The sequence below is a fragment of the Megalops cyprinoides genome, chromosome 6, assembly GCF_013368585.1.
Source record: "Megalops cyprinoides isolate fMegCyp1 chromosome 6, fMegCyp1.pri, whole genome shotgun sequence".
Lineage (NCBI taxonomy): Eukaryota > Metazoa > Chordata > Actinopteri > Elopiformes > Megalopidae > Megalops > Megalops cyprinoides.
In genome coordinates this window covers 17554599-17569530 of record NC_050588.1, presented here as the reverse complement: position 1 = coordinate 17569530, position 14932 = coordinate 17554599, and the positions used below count along the sequence as shown (strand labels likewise).

Genomic DNA, 14932 nt, shown 5'->3' with positions numbered 1-14932 from the left:
CATATCGCACAGCCCTAAAACATAGCATATTATCATGTATGCAATATATTATTATTACTAGTTGCAGAAGAAATTAATTATCTGCATTATGTCCACATGCTCAGCTTCCCAACAGTATGCTTGCTTGCTCACACTGGACCTGCCTCCAGGAGTTCCTGAGCAAATGCAGTTGTTGTCACTGTGACAAGCCCAACACATCATTCAAAGTAGGTTTGCATAAAGGGGAAAGGGGGAAAAAAATGCTTCCCACCTAAAATCATGCTAAATTGATCCTATCACCACACCCTGAGCACTTGCACAGGAGTACTGGCCATAATTCAGTCCTTCAAGACAATCAAATGCAAACAGTGACTACTTTTCACACTGCAAGTTGCACAGCACTCAAATCCCAAGGCATCGACTGTAGGATAAGCATGGCTTCGCTGACATCATCTGAGTAACCTTCAGACACTTGACAAGCTACAGAGTGCCTGAGAGACATCCACCTGATTCTGTCGAATGCCTTCTCTGCTTTCAGTGTTATGACTATAGAGGGTGCTGCAGTATGCTTAGAGACATGTATTAGGTTAAACAGTTGCAGTGACTATCCTCAACAAACCCATTTTGGTACTTAATACTAATTCTATTTTTTTTTTTTTTATAGGGATTCACGTATCATTTTAAAACTGCAATTAAGAAGTGATACAGGTTGGCAGCTAGAGCATAACGATTTGTTACTGTCCTTGTCTGAAGAATTCTATAGGAAAACGCTCTAGTGCTGGATGATTTTCAATTTGGCATTTGGTTCATGACCTGACTGAGTGCTTGGATTCAAAAATAACTGCATCCACATTAGATATAGTTGTAATGCTGATACTATTGAAGAAAAAAAAACATTTATTTTCATAGTGCTGCATTAAGTGTTCTGCTTTGTAAAGATTAGAGTACAAAAATCTGAAGGTTTCATTTTTTTCCTGGAAGTTAGCGATGACTTATTTTAAATGACTCATTAAATTCAGAATTAAGTGACATTTTTTCAAAGGATGTTTTTGTCACAAAATACCCCAGGTCAGTGCACGCCTCATTCAATTTTAGGGAGAGAGGTCTTTTAGAGAAGATGAAAGATGTTAAGTACAAGGATGACTGCTTTTGAGGTAGGCACCTGAACACAGAGCATTTCCACAGTTTTGTACATTGCACAACTTGGTTTTGAAGCAGAAATTTTGCTGTAGCATTCACAGAGAGAATGTTAATAACATTATGTACTCTTGCTTAGCTCATTAATTTAAAGGCATAATGCATACACCTTACTCCAGTTCAGATTCCAACTTCACCAAAGGGGAACCATACATGGCGCTTCAAATCTCTCTAACTTCTTTTTATTTCTATTGCTATTGAGTGGTGCTTTGACACAGGACACAGAAGGGATTACTTCAACTCTATCTCTCCATCTCCAGAGATTCATTTGGAACCAAAGACTGCATGGCACAATGCTCCACTGACATAGAATTGATCAGTACATTTAATTCAACTTTTGCATGCAGCCAGAGCACAAAATAGACTGAAAGAGCTGGGGATTAGGTTTGCTCACACGCACAACCATGGAAGACACACAGATTCAATCTGATTATTTTTGTAATTAAATTATATCTGTTATTAAATTATATTTGCAGGTATCCTTAAACGGCTTACACTTTTCATATTGTCCATTTATACAGTTTATTTATTGATTTTATATCATATTAGATAACTGTTGGGCACACATGCATATATTCCCACATACTAAGCACCTAAGATCTAGATGATATTTATTTGTATTCTCTAGAACCGCAATCTCAGTATAAACACTCCTGCAATGTGCCGGAAACATTCCCAAAGAACCGCAACCTTAAAATGACTTTCCCAGCAATGTGCCTGAAACATTCCTCCAGAACCAGTTGCACCTAAATGAAAAATAAACACAAGGCGCTCACCATGCATCTCCACAGCTCTCATTCACACACTGCCAAGCCATCTGTCAGGCCGGCGCATGAAATCAGATCCAACAGCAAGGGGCGCCTGTAAGGAGGCTCCTGAGTACTGACTGTACACAGTCTGAAATAGCGCAAAGGTTCACTGCATCCTACTGTCAGGGATGTGACACTTTGGCCTCACAACATCTCATTATATTCATAAATAAGGACAGTAGCACTGGTAGAGATTCCACAGAACTAAAAACAAACCATCGAAACTGAGCTTAAAGTTCCAGAGCAATCCTAAACTACAGGTAAGATGCAATCTAGTCCAGCTCTTCCCTCAGGTCCAAGCCCAGCCCACAGGGACAAGATCCTGCAGTGCTGTAGCTGAAAACTGCCAGACCTTTCTAAACACAGACATAGCTGAAGGCCATGGAGCATGTCTGCTCCTGGCCCAGAGTATTCATAAAGAGAAGATGGTGGATACTCACCCCTTTCAGCTGCTGGGCTCCAGTAGCATGCTGGAGCACTCTATCCATCTCCTGCTCAATGCGTCTTGCCCAGTGCATCATCCTATAATGGGACAGACAGGACAAAGGGGCAGGGGGTAAATCCAAATACCACATTATTTCCTTATACAAAACATGGTTTAGCTCTGACCAGTCACCTACATAAGGTTCTTCTTCTATCCTTGTCACTCTGTCTAGCATTATACCAAAAATGTCACGTGGGTACATCAAGCAACCTGCAATCTAGGCAACTGAAATTCAAGCGGAACACACCAAAAGCCTCAATCAGGCTACAAGGTGAACTCCTAGCAATCTGTTGAAGATGTCTGACTTGTGTTAAATGGAAAGAGTGGAATGTTGATCAAGTCAAGTGATTCAAGTCAGGTGAATAGCATCTATGAGCATAGCCATTACAACCTAAGAACATTTAAATTCACTTATCCTATTCATGGAAAAAAAAAATTCTTATGTGTTATTGTAATGATGTGTCCTACTCATCCTTACATGTCAGTGCTCCTCATCATGTTCCCTGCTTCACATGGATCTATCCCCTACAGTTTTGTGGGCAGTGTCTGGACAAATATAACTGTAATATGGTCACAAAAAATTGCCGTCTCTTATGGTGTTAAATTCAACTAAATGTGATCTCACAAATTTGAGTGTGTGTGTATTTGCACTATCATCTTATCAGGACTCAGACTAGATGAGAACATGCATAACTGTATTAGAGACATGTTTTATAGAATTTGTAAAATTAACAGAATGGTCTTTTATTATTTTACTTTGGATGCAGGGGCATGGTGGTATGTGCATACTGCATTTCTATGGTGGAAGCCTAGAATAGTGCATGTTATTAGAACACATGGGGTGTCATGACCAAATGTGTATTGTCATGCATTAATCTCATTTTGTGTAAATGTGATATGGTTTACCTTAAGAACCTATAAAATAAATAAAATGGACAGTGTGTGTTTTTGTTAACTTTGAACTTACCTGTAGTGTTGGAGTGAAATTGGTTTCAGAGAGGTATGAAAGAAGGAAGTCTACATTTGCCACGCTATGCTATGTCAAGCTATCAAACTATGTTCTGTGAGCAGTTGCTGCTGTTTTTATTAAGTGCACTGTGTACAATTTTGTAGCTGTAAAAGGTATTTGTATATAATGTCCACTGTAAATAATGTTCTTGTTATCTTGTTTCTTTCTTTTGGTCATTGTTCATTTTTTGTGTTCCACCAAACTACTGGTACTTTGGACATTTTGTTGCTTGCTGGGACTGTTACTAAAAAATAAATTCACTCTTCACTTCAAGAACTCTGACTTTGTGCGATTCCTACCATATGATTTGGCTGTGTAACCACTGTGTAATTACTTTGCACTACTGATAGATAGATAGACAGATAGACAGACAGACAGACAGCCAGACAGACAGATAGATAGATAGATGGATGGATAGATGAGGTGATGTGATGGAGAGGATTGGCACTGCTTGTCTGAATGATGCCCTCATGCATGAAAGAAATGGCACATTTTCTGTATTGCTTTTAAAATTTTTTATTAATTGAATGCTAATGCATAGCGTCCCAGTGTATACATACAACACATAGCATCCTTCCAGGCAAATAACCACATAATGGTCTGTTTTCTGGTGAACGACCACATAACAAAATTGTTTCCTTGTGAAATCACATAACACCACTGTTTCACTGTTAATAACTAAGTAACTTCCTTGTTTCCTGGTGAATAAGCACATAATCCCCTGTCTTCAAGTGAATTACATAACCTCACTGTTTCCTGGTGAATAGCCACATAACGTCTGTTTCCTAGTCATTAACCACATGTTTCTGCTTCCTTATGAATAACCACACAACCTTTTTCGCAGGTGAATAACCACATAACATGTCCATTTCACAATGAATAACCACATTACCTTTCAATTTACTAGCGAATAACCACACAACATCTCTGTTTCCAAGTGAACAATCACATAATGACTCTTTACCAGTGAACAGCCACATAATGTCTCTGATTCCCAGTCCTGCAGATTCTCTATAAAATGACACAATGGACCCCAGCAGCAGGGAGAAGAGGCATGCCAGGCCCCCAGCACTCCAGGCACAAGATGTACTGAATTAATAGATAACTTTAAAGCAGCCAACAACCTTGAATAAACAGATTCCTGGCAGGTGTAAAGAGACCAAATCCACAGTGTCATTTGTAAAGCATATCCGGGTGCACAGACACACACATGAATGAATATGCTATAATGAAATCATTGTTAGATTTACAAAATGAACCTCTGGAAAAACACAATCAAGAATTTTGGACAGCCATGTAGTTTAATGTATGCTAGTTGCCATAGTATAATTTAAACAAAAAGTGTTGTTAAAACGTTTTATCCTATAAAATAAGGGGATGTGCAGTATATATTCACCAGTTCCTTTCAGTGGAAACACAATACTTTAAAATTTCCAACAGTATCATATATCATGTTGGATATAGTGCTCTGATCTAGTCTACATTCGAATTTCGTATAATGGGGTCAAGCTTCAACTTGAGAGCGCCGCTGCTGCTTCTATGACGAGCAGAGGCTCACGGCACATTATAGCTAATTTGTAATCATTTTTTAGTTTGTTATTTCAAATGTTGGTTTCATTTTATCATCATCTTCAAAATAATTACACTCGTGGTGTGATTTATATAAAAATCCTTAAATAATCATTTGATGTTGTGGAAACAGCCACTCAACTTGCATAAGACCCTAAATGGATTCGCGCTGCTTTTAATGAACTCTGGCGACTGGCGGTGCCAACGCCAAACACCAACTTTTCGATCAAATAAGAAAGCAGAGATCCGCAGTATCTCCCTAATCCTTGTGAGACCAAACTGCAACACCTTCATTTGTAAGGTCATAGCCATTTTGAATACATGACCTCAGTAACGGCTCTTTAATGTACCCGCTCATAAACCATACTATAACAGCACAGGTGGAAAGGTGTGACGCCTGATACAGCGAAGACTCGCCTGGCAGGGATCCATACATTATCAAAACTTTAACAACATACGATTAATAATATTTTTGATCTCGTACTTCTATATAACTCTGAGCTCGTGTTGACACCGCTTTGATAAACATGTGGAAATTAAAAAAGCGGAATTAATCTTTTAACAAAATTAATTGGATACCAAAAATCCAGAGGTTAGAAGGAAAACAATGCATATCTTTTTTGTTGTTAACATGTAAACTGGCATCTTCGAAGTTAAAACAAGCGTTTGCCAATATTGAGGCTTTTTCCAGGACGCCTCCCATGAGAAAGTATGATTTTACACAGGCCATGAACATAAATTTGGCTCTTCGGAAATAATAATGAGAGATACGGAATACCGCAGCATTTGGGCGGAAGATTGCATTCTGCAAGAAAAAAATATCTAGGACTTTAAGTGTTCCAGAAGGACTGTGTGACTGAGGTCATTTTGCAAGCATAAGGTATGTATCTGTCAAGAATGGACCAAAAATTACAGCAAAGATGACGCAGTGAGTGAAAATTCTTCACGCCTGCAGTTCAACATAAAACTAAATATCCCAACATGAAATCCCCACCTGTGCAGCACACTGATTGATAATTTGCGTTTACAATGAACAATCCATATCGTATTGTCAGGGAAAGACACGCAACAGATTATCGTATTGACTAATAATCAAACACCCTATTTTGTGTAAATACTATACGTGTATGAGTCCTACATATTCAAATCGTGATCACTGTTTCAGCGGCAATGACAGCATCAGAGCAGATTGTCCTAATTCTACACGCTGGGCTCCAGACCTCTTCTGTCGATGTGCTCTTACCCGTGGGATACTCACGTGTACTGCTGAGGGAAGCTGAGGCTCTCTGCACCTGGCGAGGACATGTACAAAATCAGCATAGTCTGAGCTGAGACGAAGCAGATGATGCCGCAGGACCGAGCACACATCGCCATTTTCCGTTAAAATCCAAGAAATGTATTACAAACATATATTTATGCGAAATTCCCCTTCAGAGGGAAAAACAGAAAAGGCTTCCCTTCCTTTTTCGTTTCCAACGCCCCTTTCACAATCCCCCGCGCGAAATCTCAATCACTGATTTGGTGGAGTTGCTGGTTATTCAGCCGGAGAAAAGCGGTAGGAAGACTCACAGACGCATTGATGCACTCTCTCTGTCTCCCCCTCCCTCTCTCTCTCCCTCTCTCTCTCACTCACACCCTCTCTCTCGCACACTCGCTCTTCTGCTCTCCTCAGCAGCAAACGCACACTAGGTGAATGCAAACAGATATATTCACTTAAATCTGCATATCCTACAGTAAGTAGTGAAGTGCGCGCCACTTCCTGATCCATTACTCCGCGCATTACAGGCGGTTCGCAAATTCCCATGTAAATTACATCGCATTTGTAACATTACATCAAATTAGTTATTTGCTCAACACATACAGCCGAATGCATCACATTTTCCTCTGGGGGAATGCAAGTTCCTTTAATACCTATACAATGCAGTCTACTGCCTCAGTAATGATATTGACGTAAAATTAATCTAATATACATGAATGCACAGCGGGAAAACAACGTAATCCTTATTAGTTCATTTAACATGTTGATAAACTGTCTTTAAACATCCTGAACCAATACCCACGGCAACACACCATGGCAGGGCAGCAGCCTTACCAGCGTTGTACATTGTTGCAGAGTAATCTGATTGTAATTTGTGGAAGCATGAGGTCTCATGAGACAATTCTGCACACCAAGGTGACTATAAAATCAACAATTGCTCACAGTTACTTTATCAGTGTGCATTGACTGGAGGCATACAATTCGGTGTGGCTTTGAAAGAAGACAGAGCAGTCTGCCTGGTCAATCAGTGTAAGAGTGAGAGCACAGTCCCAGTCCATCAGTGAAGGAGGGCGAAAACAGTCCCAGTAAATCAGTGTAGGCATGAGAGGGAGCAGTCCCAGTCAGTCAAACAGAATATGCGGAACAGTGGTCCGAGTCACTCAGTTTAGGAGGGAGAGAGTGGTCCTGGTCAAGGAGGGAAGGGAGCACAAGAGTTTGCATAAATGTGCTGAATGTCATCAATGCACCATAAGAAAGTTATTTAACAATGTCAGGGGAAAATGTTTGTAAACACATTATTTTTGCAGTAGGCTACATTTCTAAGTTCATTCCAAATATAGCAAATGCATATCACTACAATGTAAAAATATGAACATATCAGGAACTGCACATCCATGTACTGCAGACATGGCATTTTGGATAGATTTTTATTTAAAGCATCACACAGACATCAACAGCTCTGTTTGAAATATTCTCTATGAGAATTCAGTGCCCCTGCTGCAGAGCTGTTGATGAGAAACTGGTCCATGGTGACATTGTGGGTGGTCCAGCCAGCTCTTTTAGGGTTGTTTCTCCAAGGAGAAGCCAAACTAGGACGATCCAGAGGAATTAATCACATCTGCCCCCAAACTCAGCATCATAGTCAGGCTTCACATCTCCTCCTCTCTGCTCTGCTGTGCCACACACCACATGCAGGGGTGGGGGACATATATGGGGTAGAGGTCAGGGACATGGACTCCAGAGGGCTCCAGGTTTGAGTCCCAGGAGGAACAGTGGTGTGTAGTTTGTCTTAAGAGTGCTGTTAAAGACTGATTTACTGCAAAACATATCCCTGCTCAAAAGTTAAATACCATGTACATATTGCGTTATAGTTTACAATTGCAGAAATTATCAATAGTTTTAAGTTTTGACTTTTGAGCTTTTGGTTCTTGGGATCATAATGGCCTTAAAGGAAAGTTAAAAATGTGAAATAGTACAAGACTCATCTGAAACCACAGTGTAGTACATCAGGCAATGACAGTACAGCTCTATATACATAAATCCAGTCATATATTAGTGTCATAATGAACTTCAGCTCAATAATTCATCTAAAATCATATTATTGCTTTTCCCCCCACATAGTCACCACAACTTTTGAAATATACCAGTAATTTCCCTAAATACTGTGGTAGGCATGTAAAGCAATGCTACGTACCTTAAAAGTATTTGAACAGGCTCAAATCCTGCACCAGTCTGTATCTGTTTATTTCCTGCCAAACATTTACAGGGTAATTACTTATCTCCCTTGTGGCATTAGATTCTTTGATAGTAACAAATCAATCAACATCCTCTCCAATTTCACAGCCAAGGCAGGGGATCAGATCAATGTCTGGAGAAAACCCCACAGATCACTTGGCTGGACTGAATGCATAGAACACTTACAAGAACCACTTGTACAGATCACTTGCATGGATCAAGCACATGGGTCACACGCATGGATCACAAACATGGATCCCTCACAGGAATCACTTGTGCATATCACTCACCCAGATTACTTGCACAGATCATTTGTATGTTGCTTCTGAGTAGACTGTGGCTTTAATTACACGTTGCAGCTGATTAAAGATTAAGGAGGAACACAGCTGTGCGTGTAAGAGCTGGACTGGAGGCAGGCAGAGTCATTCATCTCAATACACAGCTTCTTGCCACACTGTCTGAGACAGAGAGGCAGATACTCTATGCTTATACCTATACCTACTTTATAAAATTAGACTTTAATGGACAGTTACTCTTCCACTCACTGCATTCCTGGTCACTATATTGATTCTACATTTTATCTCAAACCTTCATTACAATTTCTTCTTGTTTTTTATTTATAACCAAAGTCGGCCACATCTTGATTTACTTTCTGTACTACTACTCACAATTAGAGCTCTGAACACAAAATGTACAAATATTTTCTAAATAATAGTTTTTTTACAGGTCATAACTTTGACAAACACAGTCCCCTGCAGCTATCAGGTATCTATTTCAAAGGCTGCCATCCCAGTCCAATGCTGGTAGTTGTAGTGCAGGAGCAGAGAGGGCTGCTCCAGTATTTTTTGGCTGCTGTCAGATATTTCTGTCATCCCCCACATCCTGACACAGCTGTGGCCACAGCTGTGCAGGTGCCTGTGAGGCCACTGCTATTCTGGCTCCTGAAAGCCTCCCAGGCTGAGGGAGGCTACCAAAATATCTGACAGCGACCAAAAATATGGGCCCACACCACCCAATCCAACATCACAGAGTACTTTGCAGTCACATTTTATTGACACTAGCCTCATGTGAACGGAAGAATTACGCACTGTGGCAGAGTTTCTTTACAACCTGTGAGGTCTTTATAGCCTCTCTTCTTCATGCAGGGACAGAAGGAATATGAGCAAAAGTGTGTAGCCCTTTCTGCAAATCCTGTTATGCAGTCCTAACCCCCCCCCCCCACTTGGATATGCTTTGACAAGGCAATTTTAGCCATGAGTGCATACAGGCTGCTCTCCAGCTGTATATATCAATTTTCATTCACATAATTCAGATACATTATATTTAATAATGGCTCCTGTGTGCTTGGGAGTGATTATATGGGAGAGACAATTGTCACAGACTGTGGAATGGCATTTATTTGGAATGAGCAAGATGACATATTTTCATTGTCAAAGTGAAAAAGAAATATCTGTTTGCCTGCAACTTTCTCTCTCGCTGCTTCTGTCACTCTCATGTCCGTTTCTTGTACGCAATGGGAAAAAGACATGGATTTTAAAGCATGTACATCTGGCTGACTTCTCACTACATAGAGATGCGGCTCAAATGTGCTCATATCCTGCTACCATACTCCTTTATACTTGTGTTGTCGTTGTACAAAAATGTAATACAAGTTGTTAAGTTTAGCTAACCGTGAGCTAATGCAGAAATGCAGCTAGGTAAGTGACTTCTTAACTGAACATTTCTCTTCTTTGGATATGCCCCCCCTCCCACGGACTGGACACAGTCTACACTGAGTATGATCATTTCAATGGTTACAGCAATCCTGTTGGTTTAATTCTGCTTTCTGGCTGATAACATCAGCTTCACCAAGCGGACCAGCTGCGTTCCCCTCTGACCTTTAGTGCTTTGGGTAAATCCCCAGTAATGACTGCTGTGTGTTGTGATGGAGGTTAAATCACTCTGACTCACAGGGTCAATGTACCAGAGGTTGTTTTACAATATACAACATGCCCTTACTGCCTGCAAAATGCAATTATGCATTCTTATGAAAAGTCTAAAATTAAGCAGCCATTCCTGGCATGAAATAATTCTTGTAATTTCTGTCCCAGACAACAGTTTGAACATGTCAGATCTAAGCTCCTTCACCAACAGTCCCCAATCATTTTGTGTAAATGTTAAAATTGGATCATGAATTGGAACAATCAGTTGCTAAAGGTATAAAGCATTCTCACCCATGCAATATATCACCCTCTTTCCTGACACCTTCACTCTGAATATACTGTCAAGACCTTCCATAATGCTTGTCTCTATATCCCCTTTTATAAAATGGCAGGGTGCTTAGCATTGGCAATGGATGAGCATTTACAGCAGTCCCGACAGCATGTACAGCAGTCTTCCAAGATCAGGACTGGAAAGACTGCAATATAACACTGGCTTTGTCTGTCTGCAGAATATTCTATGCTCTGTTTGTTATCCTGAGCCTTCTGCTGCCCCCTAGTGGATGATAGCTTACAGGGACTATGCCACCTCCTCCATGACTCCAGCTCATTAGCAGAGTCCATTCCTGGTGGCACGAGGTTGTAATCAAAGTAACAAAGGTAACGAATAAACAGACCTTCTCATAATTATGAAACCAATACAAATCAGACTTAACCCTCTAAACATTTTTCTTAAAAAAAAAAAAAAACATTTTATTTATTTGTGACTACAGACGTGGTGAGGACACCTTTTGGTATGTATCTTAGAGGCAGATTTCTTTGTGATCAGTCCAGGTTTGTAATGGTGGGGAATTTGCATGCAATTTCAGAGATCTGCTCTACATCTTAGCACCACAGCTGTGGGTTCATCTGAATTACAGGATCTAGCTGGATGGGCTATAACCAGGGACGTTTCTAGCTATTGAAAAGATCCGGAAGTCAAGTTTGCCTTGTCTATTTTTCTGAAGGGAGATCAGTATCGGTAGGTTGGGGAGGTTATATCTGCCTTCATAATAAATAAATATTATCACACCTTCTGACGCTGCAAGTCAACTTCCACTCTGTTACACAGTCTGTCTGTTGTTTTTCTAGAAACACCTCCTTTATCAGGGCGAAAATATTCGGGGCTAGGCTTAAAATATTCAGGGCTATAGCCCTGAATGATCAGACCTAACAACGCCACTGGCTATAACTACAGGACATGCCTTTGAGCCAGCCTGTGCCAGATGCTGATCAACTGTCATAGTTCTCATCAGGAGGCCTACCATTGTCTCCGGTTATTTACTGGACAGTGGGCTGTCATCTGATGTTCATATCACAGGTCACCACCTTTACAGTCCCCAAAGCACCACTAAGTCATATAAAAATACACAAGCTGAACAATCTAAGGGTTGAAGAAGCATTTATGTTCCACTTATCATTATTATTAGGTATATAATTAAATAACCTCTACCACAAATATCTTTGTAGTATTTTAACCCAGAGTGATAAAACCACTATCTGTTCATTTGTACCAATATTTAGAGCACAAAACCATGACCCACAGTCAGTTTCATAAAGTCGGTAGGGCACTGGAGATAGAAATGTGGAAAGAGTACATACTTAAGTTTAAAAGCTCTCTAAAAAAATAATCATCTAAACTCTCTCAATTACAATAAACCACCTCAGCTCTTGCCATATTCTGAACACTGTCTTAAATAACAATTATTACAGGAAAAACCCACATTTGAAACTTTCTGTAGGAAGCACACACCTGTTGCAAACATCCCAGGCTTCACATTCCAAAACAACAGCTTTTACTGCTGTATTTTGACTGTTACTACTCTGTTGTAGTTAAACTGCAGTACTGTCCTTCCTTGATGGTCACTGTTTCATCAAACATCAAGTGATGTTCCTAGCCTAGATTTGTGGTTCCAGCTGTTTCTCCTGATCTCATTGGGATACACTTATCTGAGATAAGATCCCAGTTCACAACATTTCTGCAACAGAGTTACAACATTATCAGGGAGCTGACAACCTGAGACAGAAGAATGTGTTATTTGGGGAAAATTACAACCCAGTAAAAATGCAACAGTAAAACTGGTCTCCTTGGCTTTGATAACGTGATGCAACACTATGTGTTTTGCATGGCAGCATATGCCAAATAATGACTTTCTCCATGCATATAATTGAAGCATTCCCTTTCAAGATATAAATTATTGCCTGGATTAAAGTATATATTTTATTCAAATAAACTGTATCCAAGCACTACAAATACAAGTTATACTGTATACAGTAATACTGCATGCATTTACATTAATCACACTTTCATTATAAAATTTAAAAATATTATGCTATTTTCATCACTGATGTTTGAGGAGCGGGTGAGGAAAATGTCATTGTTTTAATATGGAGACTGAAGCTCTTTGTTTCCTACCTAATACACAACTCTGACAATCCTCCAATAGCTAAGACTTCAGGAAGAGAAATACACCTAAAGGAGACACCTAAAATGAAGCACAAACCAGATTATATCTATATATGCAGACTGCAGGAGAAGTGCAGTGTGCAATCCAGCAAACACACTGCTCTTTCGGGACATTGACATCCTGGCAGGTGTGGGGGAGGAGTAATTGCTGGAAGAGTATCCTTATACTGTCACAGAGTTACTGTGTCAGAAAGTCATAGAGAGAAAGAAAGCGAAAGTGAGAGAGAGAAAGAGAAAGACTTTGAATAATCAATGTTAAGGCTAAAATGCAGAAAGGCATAAGCCAAGATTTTATACAAAAAGTAAACAGTGATCATAAATAAAGATCATAATTCTTTTAAAACACGGCATGGCCATGCAGGTGTGTTTACCCACTGTCACTCAGTCCAAGGAGAAGTCATAGTGCAATCAACTGAAGTCAGTGAAGTGAGGGATTCATAATGCAAGTAATCATAGTGTGTAGAAAAGGGCCACATTTCTTTGTCTTTGTTTGTGGACATCACCCTCACCTCTCACAGACCCTTTGTTTATAACAACTCAGGGCCAAGGATCTTGGACAATATAAAAGTAGTGGTGACCTCCCCCACCTCAGTACTGCACCAGTTCTGCACCAATTCCCACAAGAATTGGGGAGACCAAACCCTTGGGGACAGATAGTTGTGTGTTGTGTGCCTCTGTGCCTACAAAACCACACACACACACACACACACACACACACAAAAAAACCTCCACATCACACAAATCCCTCAATAAAGTTCTGAACCAGAAACCTGACTCCTGTGTTCTGACCGACACACCAGTGCGACAGCAACCTTAGCCTGAACCTAGTTCACAGGTGAAACTGCCCTCTTAGTTTAATAGTGTGATACAAATATACACACGCATAATTCACCATCAATATCACAATGCTCAGCACACATACTGTACGACTTACAGTTAATAGGTGTACACCAATGTGCTACAGCACTATATACCTGTGTGGGGCCTACACCACGCCTACTGAATCCCCGTATTATGATTCAGATTATTTCCAAACCCTCCACACATAATTAGCTATTTCCAAGCCCAGGGAAACAAACTGCTGTGTGTATATTTAAATGCCAGAACAGAACAAAAGGTAATCATCATATATTTGGCTGACCTTGCACAAACTGAAATACAAAGAAATCACCCTAACCATGCAGTGAACAAAAATGATAAGAGTTAGTGCATCTCTGTTGAGCCACAGGCCTCTACATGCTTAATGGCATGATCAGCTGCTCGGCTCTTAGGACAAGTGTATATGAAAACTGTGTACATCCACTGACATGGACACTTTCTGTATTAGTGCTTTCACTATCAGACTGCTGTCTGTTTCATATATACAGTATGGGAAATACAAAACAGCACAGAGGTTAAATTCTTGGTCTAAACAGATAACCTGGTCCTGCTGTCCTGCTGAGAAAAAAAATCTCAGGACTGATTTGTTCAAGTGAACACTGCCCTTGACCATACACTAACATACACTTAATTATGTATGGAATATTTACACATATATTAACAAACCCTTTACATGAAATTATCATAAGGGTATCTGTATAAAAGAATTAGTAGTAGAGTTTAGCAGCAGTAGCACAAAATCAAACACCATGGAAAGAGCTGTGGCCAAACTCTTGTATTTGTGTTTTCTACAATCTGTGCAGAAATACTCCATAGCAACCTTTCACATGAGTTAAGCCTCACAATATTGAATTTAAGAAGAGTTATTCTAACAACTTTATTTTAGCCCTTGTGGGCTTAAGGACCTCATAACCACAACTGTTACCAAGTCGTATTTGTGTCTTTTGTTGTTTAAAATGCATAAATAATGAATACGCAGCCATGTAACAAGCGTCAGGAGGGATAACGGGTTGGCTTATATGGATAAAAGAAGGTGAACACATTATGCAAACAAGCACTGAGCAGCATTAAAATGAAAGCTAAGTGAA

General features: G+C 39.9%; 1 protein-coding gene across 1 annotated transcript in view; it reads right to left on the bottom strand.

The window, feature by feature from the left end:
- Positions 1 to 6641, bottom strand: part of LOC118778842 (voltage-dependent calcium channel subunit alpha-2/delta-2-like) — a 43638-nt gene extending 36997 nt beyond the window's left edge. The window contains exons 1-2 of the mRNA XM_036530600.1: positions 6306 to 6641; positions 2426 to 2507 (exon numbers count right to left, since the gene is read on the bottom strand). Of these exons, the coding sequence (XP_036386493.1) occupies positions 2426 to 2507; positions 6306 to 6421 (198 nt within the window). The 5' untranslated portion in view covers positions 6422 to 6641. The remainder of the gene's footprint in view (positions 1 to 2425; positions 2508 to 6305) is intronic.
- Between the last annotated feature and the right edge of the window lie 8291 nt (positions 6642 to 14932).